The following is a 22,214-nucleotide window of genomic DNA, read 5'->3' as shown; positions in this document are numbered from 1 at the left end:
TAATGTTTATTTATAAAATCCTCATTATTGAGTTACTTGTATGTTCTTAAAGTAATTATACGATAACTAGTGTGTAAAATTTCGTCCGTATATATTTTTAACCCCTGGATTGGCTACTTCCATTTTTTTGTAACCCTAATATTAATATTTTCCCTATTACAATTTACAATACACGCGTACTATTATTTAATTTCTAACTTCTGCATCACCGAGTCATCTATAATGTTTGGACGAGTTAATTAAAGACGTCAAGAGCAATTGATAGTCAAACATTACAGTTTTAACTGTTAAAATCAACTTAGAAGGCTGATTTTGGACAAGAGGAGTGTTATTGATGAGCAAGTTGATCCGTTGATTTTGAAAAATAAGTTATATTACTCTGAAACCTATTGCATTAATTTATTCTAATACAACAACAACAACAACAATCCAGTGAGATCCCATAAGTGGAGTTTGGGGAGGGAAGTATGTACGCAGACTAACCCTACTCCGGAGGAATAGAGAAGTTGTTTCCGGTAGACACTCGACACAACAATACATGGCCAGCCCCATATTATCCTTACAATATTAATTTATCCTAATATTGTAAGGATAATATGAGACTGACCATGCATTCTTCAAGAATTAACCCATTATACTGTTAAAATTATAAATTTAATTCTTTTTACACTTATGTGTTTTTTTATATGTATTTCTGCTCAATATCGAAAGCACAAGGTTGAATTAAATAATCTGGTGCTTACATCAAATCAATAAATATAAGATATATCGTGTCTTTTATATTACCCCAGATTACTTAAATTGCTTAGTTTGATATAAAAATCGCGTACGTGTAAATGTTGAGCGCAACATCAACTAGAGATGTACAAAGAAAACCGACAAACCGCATCAAACTGATAATCAGAATCAAACCGAGAAAAAAAATTCGACTATGATTTGGTTTGGTGTTGGAAAAAAACCCGACCATAATTGGTTTGGTTTAGTTTTAACTAAAAAAAAGTCAAACTGAAATCAAACCAACCCGAAATTACATGTATATAAGTTTTAAATATATTTAATACATAAAAATATTTATTGCAGTATATTTTATAAATATTTCTTAAACACTTTTATAATTTTATCTTTTAACGTATTATTTAAACTTGAACTTATAATTTTTGAATGCTACAATAAGTTTTATAGTCAATATTAATGCTAATAAAAGACATTCAATTAAATTGTATTAGGTATGACAATAATGTTGTATATTTGTTTTTTAGTTTTCCATGATTTAGATAAAATGCACAACTTATATTTTTTTATAGTATCTAGTCATGTAAAAATAGTACTTGTTAGTTGTATTTATTTTAGCAACTTAGTAATTTTTGATTATGTTTATTTTCATTATGACTTATTAATAATATTTATTTTATGCGATTTTTATTATTTTTATTGTTGAATATTATAGTACAATGTCATAGCTCATCTCATATTTTATATTATTTTTTTGAAAAATACCTTATATAGTGTCTTACTAGGATCAAAAAATATTTGGAGCACAAATTTTATATTTTGTACTATGAAAACTTTATGGAAAAAAAATCGAAATAGCCCGAAAAATCGAAAAGTCTGAGATTAAAAAACCTGAATTTTATTGGTTAGTTTGGTCTTTAGATTTAATAACTCGGCACAATTAATTTTATTTTACCTATGTACAAGACAACTAGTAACGGAGATCTTTTTCTACTAATAGGTCCCTCGGGAAAGACATTTTTAGGACCAATGAGTCAATGACACATACAAAATCAACGTTTACACTCCATCTTCTAGCTCTTGCGATCAGTTCAATAAATAAGTTACTTCCTAGTTCCTACTATATGCTTCTTCTTCAACTTGCTTTAAAGTGTTTTCTTGAGTTCTAAAATCTCTTATCCCTTGAAACTCTTGTTTCAGATTTTGTTGTTCATTTCTAAATCAGAAGAAGAAAAAGCTGTGGATTTCATGGAAAGAAATATCAAGAGGAATCGGTACATCATTTTCGTTAGCTTTTTAACTTTTTTATATTTTAATTTTAAGTTTTATGTACTATCAATGTAAAAATCATTAAAACAATCTAATCATCTATTAGGTTATTAGAAGAAAATATTTATGATAAATGTGCCCTGGTAACTTAATTAAAAAAAAGATAATTAGCTTGTTATTTTATATTTTAATATGTAGACTATAATAATAATTCTATTTGTATAGGTAATATCGACAGAGCAGTAGTGAATCTTCCCGCCCTGGCGCCAAATATTAAAAATCCAAAAAGCGTCAAATATGACGTCAAAAAACGAAAACAAAAGCGGAAATAGAAATAGAAAATAAGCATCCTAGGGTTTGAATTTACTGGAACAAAAACCCTACAATACAAAGAGGGCAAAGACAATATGCGCGGAGGTAGACACCAAAAATATTCTCACCTCACAAAAGGAGCCACTGTAGAAGTAACCTCCGACGAAGAAGGGTTTAAGGGTGTGTGGTTCGAAGCCACAGTGCTAGGTGCCTCTTCGCCCGGTTCGAAGAGTAAAGAGGTTTGGGTCGAATACAAAAGTATTGTTGCTGAAGAAAACGGTTCGGAACCTTTAAAGGAGGTTTTGCATGTGTCTTTTATTAGGCCGGTGCCTCCGGTTGAAAAAATTGAGAGGTTTGAGCTGTACGACGTCGTAGATGCCTTTCATAAGGATGGGTGGTGGACTGGTGTCGTGACACGTGTTCTGGAAGATTCTAGATACCAAGTGACTTTCGATAACCCGCCTGACGAACTTGAATTTGGGGTTTCTGAGTTGAGATTTCACGAGAAATGGGTCAAAGGGAAATGGGTCCGACCCGGCAAGCAGGTAATTTTCTTCAGTTCAGTATCTTTCTGTTACTAGGGCTCAGCAGTTTCTTAGCTAAGGATGTGCTTGGATGCTATAGGTACGTAGGAAAATGTTCTTGCATGTGTTTTTGGGGGAAATGTTTAACTTTCAGATACCTTTTTTGGGTGTTGGGGGTATAAAAATCGGGTATTATTGTGTGTTCTAGACTTCTAGTGTTTGATGAGAACTATGAGGTCTCAGGTTCAAATAGACATAGTCAAAAGTGAACGCCTTGGTGGGTTGAGTTGCCTTAGAGTTACCCAGTACTTGGGAGGTAGCAACTACTCAGTGGAATAGTTGAGTTGAGTTGCACACAAGCTAGCCCAGACACCAGCAGCGTCATAAAAAAACATTTTTGAGCATTAAAGTCCTTTTCCCCTTTTTGGTGAAAATATCTTCATTAGAGGAAAGATGCTTTCACATTTCAAGGGAATCAAACATTGAGAAATGATTTCATAGAGGAATACATTTTTCATCATATCAAAAATTCAAGTCAACCAAAAAACACCATTTGTTTCATATTCTATGCTGCGTTGTTTTAAATTCTACTTAAAGGTTGTATTCTTCTTGTCCAAGGTTGTTATCCACTTCTATTCTTGATTTCTATAATTGTCCTCTTACCCTGTCATGTCTAATTGTCGAAAGAGAACAGGCTCATTGATGTTTAGTGTGGGAGAGAATGTGGAAGTATCATTTGATAGTGATGATCGCCGTGATGCTTGGTTTCCTTCAACTGTCCTTGAACATTGTGGAAATAACTCTTTTTTGGTGGAGATCTATCGGCGAGCCTCCGACAAGAAGGCGATTGTTGAGAAAGTAATAGTTGATTCATTCCATATCCGGCCTATTCCACCGCTTATTGTAAACAAATTCAGCTTGCTGGAAAAAGTGGATGCCCTTTATGATTATGGCTGGTGGAGTGGCGTCATCACACGGGAGCTTGATGATAGTAGGTATATTGTCTTTTTTAAGCACACAAACAAGGAGATGGAGTTGAACGACTCGGATTTGAGACCTCACATGGATTGGAAAGATGGTCAATGGTTTACTAACGCTCGGGTATGGTCCATTTGAATTCCTTTGGTTTTCAGGTCCTGTTGTTGCTTTTATTGAATCAGTCTGCTATTATATTCTTTCTTTCCGAGTGGTCATAATGGTGGGTAGTAGTTCTATTGGTAGCTTGTATAATCCATCTACTGCTGTAAGTTGTAAATAGCAATGCCCCAGTTTTATGTTGCAGCTGCCCCTCCCCCGCTCCCCAACAAACCAACCCAATGTGAGTGAAATCTGTTTATTTAAGTTGAAATATGAATGCATCTCTATTAGATGGATGACACTCGAAGACACTCGAACGAGATGCTTTTCTATTCCTAAGTTGTGAAAAGGTAATCTTTTCTTTGTTGTTACATAATGAGTTGGCATCTTGTGTCTATCGAGATATCACCAGTATCAGGGTGTGGACATCAGTTGATTTGTATTTGAGAAAGATATACATTTAGCTTGATTTTATCTGTGAAAAGATGTATGTATAACAAAAAACACATTAATTTTCTTTGGCTGACCTTGGGTGTTACTCTAAAGCTCATTATGTGTTAGCATTTGCTATATAAGTTATGTCTTTTCCTTTTCTAGCTCGTTCTTTAGTTGGTGCTTCTTTTGACTTTCTTAGTTGCATATCCTATTGTTAATATGACTCTAGCAAAGAATTGCTAACTCGATAATGCTCTCAATTGATTGGATTTTGTACACTGTCTAAGCAAAGTACATGGTGCTTAATTAAGCCCAAGATTAAGCAGTGAGGTTTATGTTGACGTTGTGATTCAAGACCTTTGCCGTACATTATAAATGTTGTAAAGTGCTGTTCTGCAAGCCCTCCAGTAATATCTACTTCACTATTTTTTTTGATAAGGCGAATGTCCTTCAGTATTGCTAAAGCTTACCAGAATATACTTTCAGGAAGTTTCAATTCCTTCAGATTCTCAGACCAAGGGGAGCAATAACTGCAATGACACTTGTATTTTACAAAAAAATGTTCCACTTGGAAAATCAACCACTATGAATGATATCTCTGGGGAAAGAACTCGACATTCTGTTAAGTCTATAGAGGATCCTAATGAGAAACCTTCAACTGATGATATTTCACTGGAGAAGTCATCGCCGAAGGTCCTTTCCAGTTGTAATGCTGCTTCTTTGCCGGCCCAAGAGCTTCCCAAAGAGGGAACTGAAACTCCAAAAACGTCACTTAAAGCATGTAAACTTAGTGCTAAGCCTTCTGAAACAACCTGTACAAAGAGTCCCTCTGATTATCCCAGCCCAAATTATGAATATACTGAAATGAAGATTTTAGCACCTGTAGCTGGAGATGACCAGCCTGGTAATCACTCTTGGAAGAAAAGAACTGTAAGTCATTTCTCACTGCCAATATTTCTTGCATATTTGATTTTTTTTCGGGGGTGGGGGGTGGGGGTGTTAGATCAATTAAAATGCATGGTGTCAATAGGAGGAATCTGTTGCTCCATTTGCCACCTTTCTGGTTTGAGTGTATTGAAATTAATAAAGAAAGGAATGGGAGGTGTGGCTTGCTAGAACGACAAAGTACAAGCTAGTTGTGCGCGATGTCTTCGCTTGTAATATTATGTTAAATGAATGTCATCGCTTGTAATATTATGTTAAATGAATGTCCGTTGTTTGTTAAAAAGTTTGTCTTAGAAGTTACTTCAGCTTTGAAGTTAATTAATATGACGCTCTATAAGTAGCGTAAGAGTTGCTGAATTTTGCCTCAACCGTCCAGTTTGTGCCAATAGATCACCCTTTTGCTATTGGAAGCAAGGCTGTGAGTGAGTCAAACCAGCTTGTGAGCTGATTAAGCCTGTCTTAGCTTATAACTGTTCAAGCTAGAGCTTGCCCAGTTGACCAAATGAGCCAATCTGTGGCACCTAAATGTTCAATATGCTAAACTTACGTATTTTTTGCTTTTTCATACTTATATTGACTATATTAGTATGCTGGTTTAATCCCAATTCAGTTTTTATGCTGGAGATTTATAGTACCACTGTTACCTTTCTCAAAAACATATGCTGGTTTAACTTTAAATTTCCACTGCATTTGATTTTTTTAATATGCGAGTTTAAAGGAGTTTACTATTCTTCCATTAACTATCTAAACTAATCAATCAGCGACCAGCCTAAAAGCCAACCTTGCTCATCATCTTCTTAAAATCCACCTAATAAGTCATCTTCGGCTTTCGGTTTCCTTTTTTTCCGTCATTGATGAAAGTTGAGCTGCTTTGTTTTTGTTTCTTATACTTAATTATCTTCAAATCTTTTTCTCGATCTCTTCTCCTATCCACCATCCATTTGAAGGAAACTTAAAGAACGACAGTGTCCATCTCCATCTGTCTAGCAGAAGTGGTCTTCTGGGAGGTGATTGATATGAATTTGCTCTTTTCTCTCAGCTGAGGGACTACTCCAATGAATGTGGTCTGAGTTGAAGCTACTGTTTCATCTTTCCCATATTCTCGTTTGTTCATCCTTTACAAGAATATTGTTGGCAAATGAGTAATTGCAATGAATTCTTTTGGTTCTTTTTGCTGATTCCGATATGGCTCCCTTTTCAGAAGTTATCTCTTAGGTTCTTGCCTTAGTTATGGCGCTCTCTCTTCGAACATCTCGCCCTGTGCTACTTACTCATTTTGGGGGAGCCAAAGCGCTTCATCTACGAGCCAAGGTGTGCATTTCAAAGTTGGCTTGGCTTGGCTTGTTTACCCCTAATTGGGTGGTGAAAGGTCTAGGAAAATTCTCCATTTGCAGCATGCTCTTTCTTCCAACTATAAATGTGTCAATAAGAGTTCATGATTAGTTCATTCATCTAACTTATCCAAAAAGAAAAATAAATAAAATGCTCAGTGCTCTTCCAAATATTTGCAGAGGAAGAACTGCCAGGAACCTGGTGAAGAAAAGGGTGGGACAGTTGAGAAGTTGCAAGGTGCAATATTTCCCAAAAGAGGAATTATTTGTTTGCTTGGTAGGTTATTTGTACTTGCTGAAATCTAAGTACAATTTAAGATCTGTTTAACAGGTAGCAAGGGAATTGCAATAGAAAATGCTGCTGAAATTACTCAAAAACGCTCTAAACGCAAAGAAACTGATGTTCCTATCATCATGGGGCTGGAGTGTACTAAAGTCAGGAGCTCTAGGACAAAAAGATCTCGTCAGATTGATAATGAATCTTTGGAGCCTATTGGGGATCTGAAGCAGATTGATGCTGCCATAGACAGTAGACAGGTAAACAGAGATTCAAGGGCTAAAATAATTTCACTCCACAAGCTATTTTGATACTTGCTGCATGCTTTGAGAGTTCTTACTTTATGACTAATACCATGTTGTTTATACTGGATTCTTTTCGGCTACTTGTAAGATTTTGTTAAAAGTCCAGCTCCTTAAATTGAAGACCTCTTGATTCTGATTTTACTGGCTGGTTAAATCGCTTTGTAGTTCTGATTTTTCATTTCTGTAGGAGATTCTTATTTTTTGTTTCTGTAGGAGACCAAACAATCAGGTGACAGCAGTCAGAAGAAAAAAAGGGGAAGGCCAGCGAGGAAACCAATTTCAACCCCAACAGGTATATCATAAATTCCTTGGGCTTATAATTTGAGTGTGGAAATTATTTTCAGTGTTCTCCTGAAGGTGATCTGCTCTGTTTTCTTTTAGATATGGGACCAAATGGAGATCCTTCAAAAGATGAGAGCGCATGTCCTGTCGAGCTAGCAATTATGGTAAATGAAGATGGTAAGGAGCAACTAGAGGTTCAAATGGGGCACACTCGAAAAAGAGGCAGGACAAGGAAGATGCCCGTAACAAAATTGTCAAATGAGAAAACAGGTCAGTCTTTGTTCCAGCAGCATGAGAAGCATTATATAAAGCGTGGAAAGCGACAGACAGAAAGTGTAAATATTGAATCTCAAGCTCAAGGTGAGTAATGGCTTCTGCTTTAGTAATTGCAATTTGGGGGATGATGTTGGCAAGTGATACATGGTTTTTGAGCACTTTGTGGATCTCTTGAATTTTGAATGCTATAGCCTATATGCGATTGTTTAAGATAACAGCTTGTATGATGCAACAAAGAGGAACAGCTCCTCTTTGTTGAGCCTCTCAATCCTTATCTCATTTTCAAAACTTCCTTTTGGCCTTCTGTAGGTTCTGTTGACACTTCTGGAGTGAAAACTGCTGAATCAAACAGGATTGCAAGCGATGGTGATGAAGTTCTTGCTGAATACAACAAATTAGATGATCAACCCCTCGCAAAGTGGTTTGAAGAAATGCAGTCTCCAACTTCTGTTGATGGATCAAGTAAGCTACTAACCTTTCATTTGGCACTAACTATTCTGGCTGTTGTTTGATGATAATTTTTCTCCTCCAGGAGTTGCACCTGCATGTGATACGATGCAATGTGCTGAGATGAGGGAGAAACAAGACATGCCCATCCAAACTCCTGTCAGCGGGATCCCAACCACCCAAACTGAAACACAGAGCTTGCCTTTTATAAAGGATTCAGATGTTTGGTCAATATTTGAAACCATGGCTATTTTCCAGAAATTTCCTCAGAAGCCACATTTCCGTCCATTGGAACTCTGCAAAGAGAGTAAACGCGAAGGACTAGCTATAGGTTGTATGGTAACTTTTTCAAGCATTGCAGAGAAGACTTGTAGATTGCACTTTGACGACCCCAGAAGCGCCATTGAAGAAAAACTGGAGACTCTCAGCGACTTGGAAAAGCATGGATTTGAAGTGCAGCCTGTAAGAGATCATTTAACTGTGGTGTTGTTGATGAAAGATAAGAAGGAAAAGCTTGAAGCACAGGCTGCAGATATCGGTAATCAGATTATCGCCCATAATACAGACAGAGAAAAAATTGAACGAGAGATTGAAGAGAACAACAAACAAATAGCAGAATTACAGTATAAAAATTCCGTGGCTATTTCAAGGAAGGAGGTTATGGATCGTGAAATTGATGGTTTGAGGTCTCAGTTGGAGGATATTCAAGCAGACCTGAAGAAATGCACGTAATGAATTTGATCTGTAGCTGCTACCGTTGTCGCTGTTGTGGGTTAATCTTGAAAAATAGTTTGCTGTTATTGCATGAACAATATTAGTCACTAGTTTCGTAGTTGGGGTTGGTGTTGTCAACCATTTGGGGTTCATGCCGAATGTTGTATATGTCCTGTCGATAACTTGCTCTGTCTGAAGTAAGACATGTTTTTGAATGGCTAAATTTAGCCCCTGCCAACACTAATTTGCCTTAAGGTTCAAAATGAATTTGGAAGCTGGTTTTAACCATGGGTTTCCTCTGCCCGGAGGAAATAGTTATGTGATGAATCTGACGTTGTAGTTGATTGTGTCTTTGTTAATTTATTATTTTCTTGTTAGCCTTCAAAATTAATATCTATTCTGTTAGTATATATTCTTGAGATTAATCCAAATGGGGGTGTCAAGAATGAAATTAGGGGTGTACATTCAATTACCATACCAAACTAATGGTTTGAATTTTTCAATTACAATACCAAATTAATGGTGTCGGGTTTTTAAATATATAAATTAAACCAACAAAGTCACATATTTTAATTTCGGGTTTTTATGGGTTTTTTGTTTTTTTTCATAGCACAAAATATGTAACTTGTGTTTCAAATATTTCGTTAGTTCTAGTAAAATACAACTATATAATATATTTTTCAAGAAAATATCACAATAATATGAGATAAGTCATGGAGTAGCATTATATTAAAATATTGAATAACAAAGATAATAAAATTGTATAAAACAGATATTGCTAATTAATAAGCTATAATGAAAACTAACATAATCATAAAATACTATATAAATCATGCTAAAATAAGTATAGCTAAGTATTAATTACATAACTAAGCACTAAAGAAAAAGATAACCTAAGTTAAGCAGCAGAGTTCAACAGCAAAGGAGCATAGAACAAAGCTGTGTGATTAGTCCGTTAAACACATTTAAATGTGACAAGAAATTCGTACCTTCACCCATGTGTAGGTCGTATAGCTGCTTCTTCAGGTATAATTTATTTGTTAGCGTTTTGGACATGTATAGGCTTTCCAATCTTGCCCAAATGCCACGTGCGGTGTCTTCATCAATGATGTTATTTACCACATCATCTGATAAGTGTAACCTGATTGCACTAGCAACCCTTTCATCTAAGTCAGCACAATTCTCAACTTTCATGGTATCAGGCATTTTGGCATCATCATCTAGTACTTTGTGTAATCCTTGTTGGATAAACAAATCTCTCATCCTTCTTTGCCATGTTGAGAAACCACTATCTCCGTTAAATTTTGCTACCTCGTATTTTACTCCGGACATTTTTACTTTTTACCGAGTATAGTACTACCGACTGTGAGTAGCATTCTTGTGAACGAGCATAACCTGTGCTCTGATATCAATTATTGGGAATAAACCCCCTATAAAAATAATATTCACAGTAATAAAAGCGGAATAATCACGTCGCACCGAAATACGGTAATTAGCAAGAAAAAGAGTGACAACGACACCAAGATTTTTACGTAAAAATCCTTTGAATAAGGGAAAAAACCACGGCCCCGAGACGAGCAACTGATATCACTATAGTAAGAAATTTTACACTTTGTAGGTCCGAGTAAAATACTCCAAAGACCACTACAACACTCAAAAGAAATAACCCTCTTTTGATATTCTCACCTCACTATAATATCGCTCACTCTCTATTTTTCTCACAGACTATTTTCTTATATCTTGCGTGTGAAACCTCACTCGTTCTTTCTCTCTTTGTTGGTGTGTATTTTACAATGAGAGCAAGACACCTATTTATAGTGTTTAAGATTGTTTCATTGATGTCATCAATGATCTCATGAGTTTGGCAAGAGTCAAATATTTAACGTGAAACCAAAAAAATATTTGCCATAAAATTCCTTACTATTCCTTTAGTTGATTTGACATTTCAAAGTCAAAAGGAAGATGTCTTCCTTACACATGGGATGGACCCATCACGTTGCACGACAACTGCCACTTAACTAACTCTTCTTAACTCTGTTCTCTCTCTAGATCCCTTTCTTTCAAAATCTGCTTTGTACTCTAATTAGGTGAAAGGCTTCCGTTATCATCAATTTGGTTTGTCTCTTTCTTCGTTGCTCACAATTAAGCGAGACGTCGTTTCTTCTTTACCATTAGACACATTATTATTATTATGTGTCCGGAACCAAAATATGGTTCTTTTGGACTCAAAGAACTAAAATATGTGGGGAAAAAAATAGTGACCAAAATATATATAACGCCCTTTTAAAAGGCGCTATAGTTGAACCTGAAAAGAGCGGGAAGGTATAGCGTCTTTTATTAAGACGCTATAATATAGCGTCTTAATAAAAAGTGCTATACCCACATAAAAATCCGTCCCCTTCCCTTCCCCACCAAACTAGAGATTTCCCCTCCCCTTCAAACAAAAAAAAAAAAACAGTCCCCCCCATTGTCAACGAAAAAAAGCTCAAGTGGAGCCCACCGGTCCCACAAAAAGTATAGATTCTCGGTCCCACATCCTAGCTAAGCCGTTATCTCGTAGTGAGTTGCTCGTTTCGGCTCCAAATCACCAAATCTTCAACTTTTCAAAAACCTTAAATCGAGGTATTCCGACTTAGTTTTTGTTAAAACTCGTATAAAAAATACATATTAGTTGTTTTTAATGTGCTCTATGTTATTTTGTGATTGTTTTGCGATTTAACTAATTTGTTATTTTTTATCCGGACTATAGTATTAGTGTGCTAAAAAAATTAGTAAAATAGAGAAATTGTTATTAGTTGTTAAAAAAATATCAATTAGTTACTTTTTACTGTGGTATATGTATTTTCGTGATTTTTTTTATTAAATTAATTTATTATTGTTATCCGCTTTAGATTATTTATTTATTAAAAGACTAGTAAAATAGATAAATTGTTAGTTTAGTTCCCTGTAGTGGTATCTTGTTGCCTAATGTAGTGTTCGCATTTGTAATGTAGTGCCCTTTAGCGTAGTAAAATATAGTGCCCTTTAGCGTAATATCCTTGTAGTTATTGAAATTAATCATTTATGTATCTCTTATACCCAAAAATACGCCAAAAAAGTTGATAAAACAACAATATTTCCCGGACTAAGTATTGTTATATGAATATTTAATAATTAAATCTTGTTTAATTATGAAAACTAAGTGAGTCATAAACAAAAATATATAATAATAAAACTAACATATAAAATAATAAAACTAACATGTAAATTAATAAAACTAACATATACAATATTAAACTACCATATAAATAATAAACTAACATTTAAAATAACAGACCTATTGAGTGATAAATCGAAAAAAATTTCTCATCATGAACACAAGAATTCAGGATACCTTGGTGCTACTGGGCCTCAAATATCGAGCCCGAAACCCATATGTGAATATTTAATAATTAAATCTTGTATAATTATAAAAATTAATTATTTAATTTTATTATAGTAAAAAATAAGTGAGTCATAAACAAAAATATATAATAATAAAACTAACATATAAAATAATAAAACTAACATATAAATTAATAAAACTAACATATACAATATTAAACTAACATATAAATAATAAACTAACATTTAAACATCATGAACACAAGAATTCACGATACCTTGGTGCTACTGGGCCTCAAATATCGAGCCCGGAACCCATATGTGAATATTTAATAATTAAATATTGTATAATTATGAAAATTAATTATTTAATTTTATTATAATAAAAACTAAGTGAGTCATAAACAAAAATATATAATAATAAAACTAACATATAAAATAATAAAACTAACATGTAAATTAATAAAACTAACATATACAATATTAAACTACCATATAAATAATAAACTAACATTTAAAATAACAGACCTATTGAGTGATAAATCGGGAGAATTTTTTCATCACGAACACAAGAATTCAAGATATCTTGGTGCTACTAGGCCTCAAATATCGAGCCCGAAACCCATATATGAATATTTAATAATTAAATCTTGTATAATTATAAAAATTAATTATTTAATTTTATTATAGTAAAAAATAAGTGAGTCATAAACAAAAATATATAATAATAAAACTAACATATAAAATAATAAATCTAACATATAAATTAATAAAATTAACATATACAATATTAAACTACCATATAAATAATAAACTAACATTTAAAATAACAGACCTATTGAGTGATAAATCGAAAAAAATTTCTCATCATGAACACAAGAATTCAGGATACCTTGGTACTACTAGGCCTCAAATATCGAGTCCGGAACCCATATGTGAATATTTAATAATTAAATCTTGTATAATTATAAAAATTAATTATTTAATTTTATTATAGTTAAAAATAAGTGAGTAACAAATAAATATATAAAATAATAAAACTAACATGTAAAATAATAAACTAACATATTAAAGTAAAATAATGTAATTAATATTGTTCAATTTACAGTAGCTGACATGGAAGTTCCGCCTTTGCATCCCGGACCTGCCACACTAGAGCTACTGTTGCTACAGGGCGAGCATATGTTGTCCTATATATGGGAGGGACAGTTACTGGCCCAGACGTTCCGCGCCAGGAGAGTAGACAATATGTGGGACTTTCTTAGGGCCCCCCTCTCCATCCCCGTATAGTCAGACGTCTCTAGGATACGGGTTTTTATAGGATTGTGGAGATCGGCCGGATGCAGCTGGATTAGTCGTTGATCACGACCCTGATAGAGCGGTGGCGACCGGAGATGCACACATTCCATTTCTTCATTGGCGATGCCACTATCACGCTTCGGGACGTGGAGGTCCTGTTGGGTTGCCCGTTGATGGACACCCTGTTGCTTTGCCGAATGCCATCATAGAGTATAGAGTTCGCAGTACCTGGAGATGCTGCAACGACTCACCGGTTTCTAGCCACCGAATGAGACTGCATTGATTGGGGCTAGTCGTCTGCAGTTGACGCCCGTCCGGCAGCATTTTGAGGCGATGCACGCTGACATCACAGATGATACACCAGAGCTTCATATTCACCGATACACGAGGTTGCTGCTGCTGCTTATGTTTGGAGGGGTTTTGTTCCCGAACACTTCGGGAAACCTAGTTAGCTTGAGATTTCTTCATCACCTTGAGCGGCTAGATGATTTATATCATTACAGCTGGGGTGTTGCTGTTCTCGGTTACTTGTACCGGCAGATGTGCCGGGCGAGCATGGGCACCCAGCGAGACGTTGCCGGATTTTTGCCGCTGCTGCAGGTGAAAACATAGTCGAATACTCTCTTCATTATAATATACCTAGTAAAAATATACCTTAAATTTTATGTCCACGTTGTATATTAGGTTTGGGTTTGGGAGCGGTTCCTGCAGTTGCAACTACCTCTACCACCCTTAGCTCCGGATGCACCACCTCCGTTTCTCCCTTTAGCTAGGAGGTGGGTTGATAGGCGAGGATATGGACGGGAGTACGAGGATCGACATAATCTCCCCTATTGCAGGGATTTGTTGGATTTGATTGAGGGCGCACAGGTAAATGTATACCTAAGTTTACTTGGCCTGGCTTTATATGTGTTGTGTGTACTCACGTTTCCTGTTTTTACTTAATAGTTCATTTGGAGGCCATACAATAACGAGCTAATAGCTGGTTTGCCCGACTATTGCTCGACCGACCGAATTATGTGGAGCTCTTCCGTCCCATTGATGTGTTTCGATATTGTCGAGCATCATGCCACCGAGTGAGTACTTCGCCAATTTGGTCGCCCCGCAGTTTGTACCGCCACTGCCCGCTTGGCATATGACACATTACCAGCGGGATGATCGTTACAGGGTTGACCAGACATATGTGGCATGGCTAGAGGTGCAGATCGATATTTGGGACCAGCGGCATGACCTGAGTCCGCCACCCCCTCCACCTGACCGTACAGATGGTGAGCATGAGTATATAGGCTAGTACCACAGCGTTACCCGACTTTTCGTCGGGAATCCCGTTTATCGCGCTGGCGGTCGGTACGTTCCATATGGGCTGGTATGTTATTTGGTATACTTACTTATAACGTTAACCTAGCGTTCCGTAATTTATATTTTACATGTTGTGCAAGTTATTGGCCTACATCTGTTCCACCAGTTGGGACTGCAGATGCAGCAGCAGACCGGCGAGGGAACAGTCGCCTTGCACGAGTATGGCCGGTAGGTTACCGATCTGGCTTCCCGACCATTGAGACGAGCCTGAGATGATGAGCGCTTAGGATACGAGGCTGAGTATGTGGTGCCAGAGCAGTACCATCGTGGGCCACCAATGGAGCCGGAACATGGTCGACGTGGCAGGCGTGCCCAGAGAGGTAGGGATGTCCCACGAGGTTATGGGGGTCGGCGAGGAGGTGGTCCCCAGCAAGGGGCCGTTGAGGCACCTGTTGAGGATGTTGGAGTTGATCAGCCGAGTGACCACCATGAGTCAGACCATGCTCCTAGAGATATGCCATCATTCAGCCTTCAGCTTATTCCAGGGATTTCGCAGGTGACCCCGTCAGCTCCATTATTGATCGCGGGCACGATTATTACACGACAGGAGTGGGTCAGTATTTTCCTGACCCATCGACCGTTGCTGATGATCATCCGACACGAGATGTGGATAGTGAGTGCCGGCTGAGTTATGGCTCATCATCGAGGGATGCTGAGGATCTTTCACAGGCGCAGGTTTGTTTGTATTACTATTATTTATATTTGTTTTTATCTCATTGATTAGTCATAACTATGTAAATATTTTTTTTAAGGCTTCATCCTCGCCCGTCACGGAGGCCACCTTGTGCGATACTGACATGGCTGCGATGAATGATTATATTCAGGAGCCTGACGAGACCATGGTAAGACAATTTAAATTTATGTGACTTAACACGCACATTACTAATACATATTTCATATACTAAAATATCTTATTATTCTGTAGGTTACTGCTGGACCGACGACCCCTTCTACCGAGCCTGCCAGCTCTATTGACGATCATGCTACAATGCATTCTCCGATAAAGAGGCGACGTGATGAGGATGATCCTGATAGTGTAGCTGGGCGGGATGGGATGCGCCTCATGCCAACAACTGTTTTAAAGCATACGGGATGTGGGACACATTGATTTTTTATTTTATTTTATGTACATATGATATTCAGTAAATAATAGCAACAATTTTTATTGTTTATATTATATGATTATTATATTTTTATTTCTCCGGTTCTTCATTATTTTAATACTACAACACAAATACAAACATAACAACTTAACATAATTTAAATTCAGTACAACTAATGAAAATACATGACACGGAAAACATAAAGATAAAATACTACACTCAACACATATATGTGTTTGTTTAGTCATTACCGCCTATTATTCTCTGCTCCAACCACTTAAATTTCTCTTCCAGCATATTTTTTTCTTCTTCCGCCTCTTTTAGTTTCTCCTGCACTGCCGTAATTTCTCGTTGCATTCCAGAGATCTGGCGTTGGTATTTACCGTTCATATTCCAAACATACTGCAAACATGATTTGTAGTATTCCTGGTTAATGAGTTCATCATACCATTCCTCACACATACATTAATTTTCGTCATTGCGTCCAAACGATTGTTGACATATCCAGTATCTGCGCCCAACATTACCATCTGACCAACATGCCTTCAAAATCGCACGTTTGCCACAATAGCACATTGGTTGGTCATTGCATCCAGACATTTATTAATGCAAGAAAAATAAAAAATTTATGGAATGTTTTGCTATTTGTTTTGGTTAAGCACAAATAATAACTAAAATGCGCTAGTTTTTTATAGGCAAGACAACACACATAACGTAATATTTCACTGCGCTATGCTTCACGTGTTAAAGATTCTTTCAGGTACAAAATAACTTTTCCAGAAGATCGCTTTTGCAGACGAGTAACTTTTTAGGTCGACAAGACAACACATATAGCATAGTATTTCACCGCGCTATGCTTCACGTGTTAAAGATTCTTTCGGGTACAATACCATTTTTTCAGAAGTTAGCTTTTGCAGGCGAGCAGCTTTTCAGGTCGACAAGACAACACACATAACGTAGTATTTCACTGCGCTATGCTTCGCGTGTTAAAGATTCTTTCGGTTACAATACAACTTTTCCAGAAGATAGCTTTTGCAGGCGAGCAACTTTTTAGGTCGATAAGACAATTATTTTTAAAAAAAATGGATTTATGTTAGATTGTTGTAATGAAGTATTAATGTTAAATATCAATAAGATTTAACAACAATGGAAACATAATTTTATTTTATACATTCTACATGATAAACAGGTACATACATTTATTACAACTACATTACGGAAACAAAACACTACGTGTAACCTTGATAGTTGGGCACATTAGATGAACTTCCACCAGGAGCTGAATTACCACCGCCACCCAAACTAGCTGAAGGACATTTACGACGGTCGTGTCCTGTTTGCGAGCATATGCCATATTTGCGCGCATAAACGGTATCACCAACATCCATTTGGTTATGTATACACGTTCTTTTTTGCACTTGTCGTTGATGTACATAGTCCTTGTTACACACCATTTTAAATGGTTCCGGCGACCAATAATGCTCAGCACCCACTGTTTGCAAGTGCCCACTATAGGTGTTTAAGTATGCAACAATACTATATTCTTTATCAACGTAATTGGTTGCCCCTAAACCTGTATGTTGAAAGCACTTGATGGCATGTGAGCACGACATGTGGTAGATGGACCATTTCTGACAAGAACATAACCTTTTGGCTTCATTTACGATGTGTGTATTATTTTTTCGGTTGTGATGGATAGCGGTGCGAACTTCAAAAATATTTCGCTCGTTGCAATACTACAAAAATGAATGCCAATGTGCTCTCTTCCTGTATTTCTCAAATCTTTTCATTGGTATTGGCATAAATTCAACACCCATTTTCCATCAATGATGATGCACCTCTAGTCCTTTTAACAAACCTCTCCGCCGTCTGCTTGAATGACATCCGCATCATGGCAGTGAGAGGCAATCCACGTGCAGACTTCAATAACCCGTTAAAAGACTCTGACATATTTGTAGTCAGAATTCCCCACCGTCTGCCACCATCCGCATGCAATGTCCACTTGTCAAGCTCATGTCTCATCAACCAACGATAGGCTCCTTCGTCTTCCTGCCTGATCGATTCCATGCGCCTCCTGAATTTACATTCTTGGTGATCTGTTGTAGCCATCCACATTAAATCATGCAAGTCCTTGTTGGGATATGCCTTCTAGAAATTAGCCTTCAGGTTCCTCACACAGTAACGGTGGTAGGCATACGGTTCCTGCCATGCAGGAAAATTCTGTACAGAACTTAAAATACCGCTATGCCGATCAGATATTAGATAAATACATGAACATTGTCTGACAACGTTCTCCTTCAAATGGTTCAAAAATAGCGTCTACGTCTCTTGGCTTTCATTGGAACAAATAGCAAAAGCTAAGGGAAATATACTTCCATTAGCATCTACTGCAATGACGATCAATAACTTAATATCATACTTTCCATAGACATGAGTGCCGTCTATGGATATTACCGTCCGACAATGCAGAAAATCATCAATTGCTGGTTTAAATGTCCAGAACACATATTTGAATATATGTTCTAGTATTCCCGGACTTTGCTCAAGCTTTCATTCAACAACAGTCCCGGGGTTAAAGTATTGCAATGCAGCCATGTACCTGGGTAGAGATGCAAATGACTTATCCCAGTTACCATAAACAATTTCAAACGCACGTTTGCACCCGAGAAATACCTTTCTTTTGGTAATGGTGCACCCATATTCCTAGTGGACAGATGTTATACACTCTTTGATCTTGTACCTTATGGATGCTTCAATGTGTGGAATCAAGACAAGAGAAATCAAGTCAACATTTAAGTTAAAATAATTCTCACTGAATGTGTCCATTTTACAATTGTGGGTGCCAATGTATTTACCCATAACCCACATATTTGTTTTCTTCTTCCTCGCATGCAGCATCCAATTATAACCCGTAAACCATCTACGACAGACTACCTTGTATATATCTGGAGATGACTCGCTTACCGTGATCTCACGATACTCTTTTATACTGTATATTAGCACCGCCCTGGTTAGGCACGCTTTATCGGGAAAAAATATGCCCTTTGACAGCACCGTTGCTCTAGATTCATCCCACATTGCTGTCCGAATTTCGTCAATATCCTTTGTGAGGGCATCCACATCCGGAATACTTGGCAAATGATCAAGGTAGGGAATCTCCCTTGAATGAAACGGCACGTGAGACTCGTACACTCTTGGTCTAACAGGAGATGGAGCATGCTCCCTCGTTAAATCAGGTCCAATATTCTCTTCCTCATCATCATCACCCTCGTCAGGGAAGGGTGTGTCATCTCTAGACTCATCGGCATTGTTGTCATAATCACTATTCTCTTCCTGACTCTGTGCATCTGCCAGATCCCGATTAAATATGTTGTCTTCGGGCAATTGAGTAAGGACAAGACTTTCAGGATGCTCGTTTTCACTGCACAACCAACAAAATAATGAGTTACTCAAATTGATAAATACTTTACATATAGCTATATCACTTCACTTACAAATCGTAATATGTTGACATCCCATGATGGACATTATCCTGTTGGTGATGACTCACGGATGGATCACCATGATCCAACACACCAAAACTAGGCATATTTTAACTGGGCGTTGGTTTATAACTTGTAAAATTCATATCTGGCTAGTATCCCATGTGGAATATATGAGTGTTAATACAAATTCAATACAGCAAAAATAAACATCGTAACACAAAGAAAAATTGAAGTTTACCACTCGTCTTGTGGATTATGTAAACTAGGAGAGAAATTATTTCTTCGCTCCTCAGTCGCTCGTGGAGATAAGTTTAGATCAGGCCAAACTCTTTCAGCCGGAACCTGTTCGGCTAAAACTGCTCTAAAATAACTACCCGATGACTGAGGGATATCCATACTCATTATTGCGAACGTCTTCAACATCTTCAACCTTGACATACATTTCCAATATTTTTATCACAAGAAATTCCCGGTATTCATTCGTAATCCTCAAAAAATCTCTCAGAGTTTCATCGTCTTCGATGTTAAACTCAGCATAACAAACAATCCCTTGCGGAGTGACAGAATACGGATATCTTCCGGTTACTTTAAAGTTCACCGAACATTTGCTCACACTCATTTTTTTACATAACAACGATACCAATGTATCGCACTCCATTGTAAGTGGCAACTTAACCTGACACTGTGGAGATAAACTATATGTTACTGAGTTATTCGCCATCACAACCTCACCCCCAATATAATGAAATCCTTATTCTTCGCTCTTCAGATATTATGACAAAATGCAAAACAACTTAACGAAGAAATATTTGAGAAGACTTAGAATATTTGTGAATAGATTTTTAGAAAATCCTTAACCTCTTTAAATAAGGCAAAAACTAATCCGGGGATACAATTCTTTTAGGTATAGCACTTTAAATACGGGCGCTATACTCAATTGAATTATTGTTATGTCAGTTAAGCCCAAAATAATTATTGGTGGACCCACATAATATGTATAACGCGGTATTTTCAGGTTCAACTATAGCGCCTTTTAAAAGGGCGCTATACCTTAACGGGCAAACGGCCGTTAAGGTATAGCGCTCCTTTTAAAGGGCGTTATATATATTTTGGTCACTATTTTTTTCCCCATACATTTTGGTTTCGGACACTTATTATGATGACAATAAATAGATAGCTAAAGATTTCAACTGCATGTCGTACTACTCATTTATACTGCTACAGCTACTGTTGCCATCTTTTCTTAAATGCCATTATGACTTTCCAAATAGAGTAACATGTCTCCTGTTGCAAGTTGAAATAATCAAAGATGTCAACATTTTTAAATACTCCCTCCCTTTTAATTTATGTGGACTCATTTGACTGGACACGGAATTTAAAAAAAGTGAGAAGACTTTTGAACTTGTGGTGTAAAATGAGGCACATATATTTTGTGTGGCTATAAATCATCGCATAAAGCTAAATTGTTTCCAAATAAAGAAAAATGTCATTCTTTTTGGTACGGACTAAAAAAAAAATATGTTCACATAAATTGAAACGGAGGGAGTAGCTAATATCGTGCAAGAATGGCTCCGTTACTTGATAGAAAACGTACGATATATAGTTGCTCTATTTAAAAAAAGAAGAAGTATCTTACTAGGTCATTTCAAAAACACTAAGCTAGCGTTTGGCCATAGATTCTTAAATTTATTCTGAAAAATCTGATTTTGGGTGAAGTTTGGTTTGAAGATGAAAATGTGTTTGGACATCTATTTTGGGTGAAGTTTGGTTTGGAAAAACATGAAACATGACTTATACCCACAAGTTCTAAAAACTATTATAAATACCCAACAGTACAATTATCAATAACATTCATTATATTATCGCAAATCATAGTCCTGAACATAAATAAATTTGATACAAAATTATCATTTTTATAATGAACTACATGATATACTATCAGATGACCGAGAAGACGAAGCAACATCGTTACAAAATAATAAATGGTAGGCTCTTTTATAAAATACAAAAGTTTGGACCAAAGTCTAGATCCATCATAGTATATATATCATACAGCTAATAGCTAGTATTACTATTTAATTCCGCCAACCAAAAAAAAAAAAAAACTCGAATTGTTCCTGCGTGTTTGACTAGGCACACCGTTCAAACAAGAAAGACAAGATTTTTGGTAGGTATACATTTACAACTAAAATGAAAAGTTTAAAGTTAAATGTATTTAAAAATATCTAATTTATTTTTAAATAGAGTAGAAAATACCAGTAATTACTAATTAGCAACATAGCACTAAAGCAGCAATAGTATCAGTAATATTTTACCGGTTTCAACTACCTATCTGTTTTCAGCCGACCCTTCATTAATATATTTGGCTTTTCCAACTGAGTACTTTTAACATATTATTCATTAATACATAGCCTCTTGAGATCATCCATCTATGTACTCTTTACATATTAGTCAAGTCAAGAAAGAAAGATAGCTGTATATTTAAGGCGTCTCAAAAATCTTGGCTGTTGCATCCTTCTCCACCACCTTCCTATGCCAAAGTCAATTAATTGACATAGTCGGTGCAAGTCAGGTCACGCCACTAGGGACGAATTTAATTTAGGGCAGCTTCCCGAATTCAATTGAACTCATTATTCTCCGCTTGAATTATTTATATACAAAAATACATTTAAAACATAT

The 22,214-nt window shown here is 36.4% G+C and overlaps 1 protein-coding gene across 6 annotated transcripts; it reads left to right on the top strand.

The window, feature by feature from the left end:
• Positions 1-1,864: 1,864 nt before the first annotated feature.
• LOC107817772 (DUF724 domain-containing protein 3) lies at positions 1,865-9,313 on the top strand. 6 transcript variants are annotated; one of them, XM_016643639.2, is made up of 9 exons: positions 1,865-2,006; positions 3,532-3,938; positions 4,836-5,279; positions 6,806-6,863; positions 6,957-7,162; positions 7,421-7,499; positions 7,589-7,849; positions 8,075-8,227; positions 8,298-9,313. In XM_016643639.2, exons 2-9 carry the CDS (start codon positions 3,540-3,542, stop codon positions 8,942-8,944), a joined length of 2,247 nt encoding a protein of 748 aa, XP_016499125.1. In that variant the 5' UTR covers positions 1,865-2,006; positions 3,532-3,539; the 3' UTR covers positions 8,945-9,313. The 6 variants fall into 6 exon arrangements, with proteins under 6 accessions (XP_016499125.1, XP_075094010.1, XP_075094011.1 ...); XM_075237909.1 differs by having other exon boundaries at positions 1,866-2,006; positions 3,525-3,938; XM_075237910.1 differs by lacking the exon at positions 1,865-2,006 and adding an exon at positions 2,235-2,858 and having other exon boundaries at positions 7,589-7,759.
• The last annotated feature ends 12,901 nt before the right edge of the window (positions 9,314-22,214 follow it).

This window comes from Nicotiana tabacum, chromosome 19, assembly GCF_000715075.1.
Source record: "Nicotiana tabacum cultivar K326 chromosome 19, ASM71507v2, whole genome shotgun sequence".
Classification (NCBI taxonomy): Eukaryota; Viridiplantae; Streptophyta; class Magnoliopsida; order Solanales; family Solanaceae; genus Nicotiana; species Nicotiana tabacum.
The sequence above is the reverse complement of the archived record's forward strand: the minus strand, read 5'-3'. Positions and strand labels throughout refer to the sequence as shown.

Excerpts from the sequence above, each read along its gene's own strand:
- LOC107817772 (XM_075237908.1), top strand. The coding sequence starts at position 2,409 with ATGCGCGGAGGTAGACACCAAAAATATTCTCACCTCACAAAAGGAGCC. Across the intron at positions 7,500-7,588 it reads ACCAATTTCAACCCCAACAG|ATATGGGACCAAATGGAGAT; the intron begins GTATATCATAAA and ends GTTTTCTTTTAG. Across the intron at positions 8,228-8,297 it reads AACTTCTGTTGATGGATCAA|GAGTTGCACCTGCATGTGAT; the intron begins GTAAGCTACTAA and ends TTTCTCCTCCAG.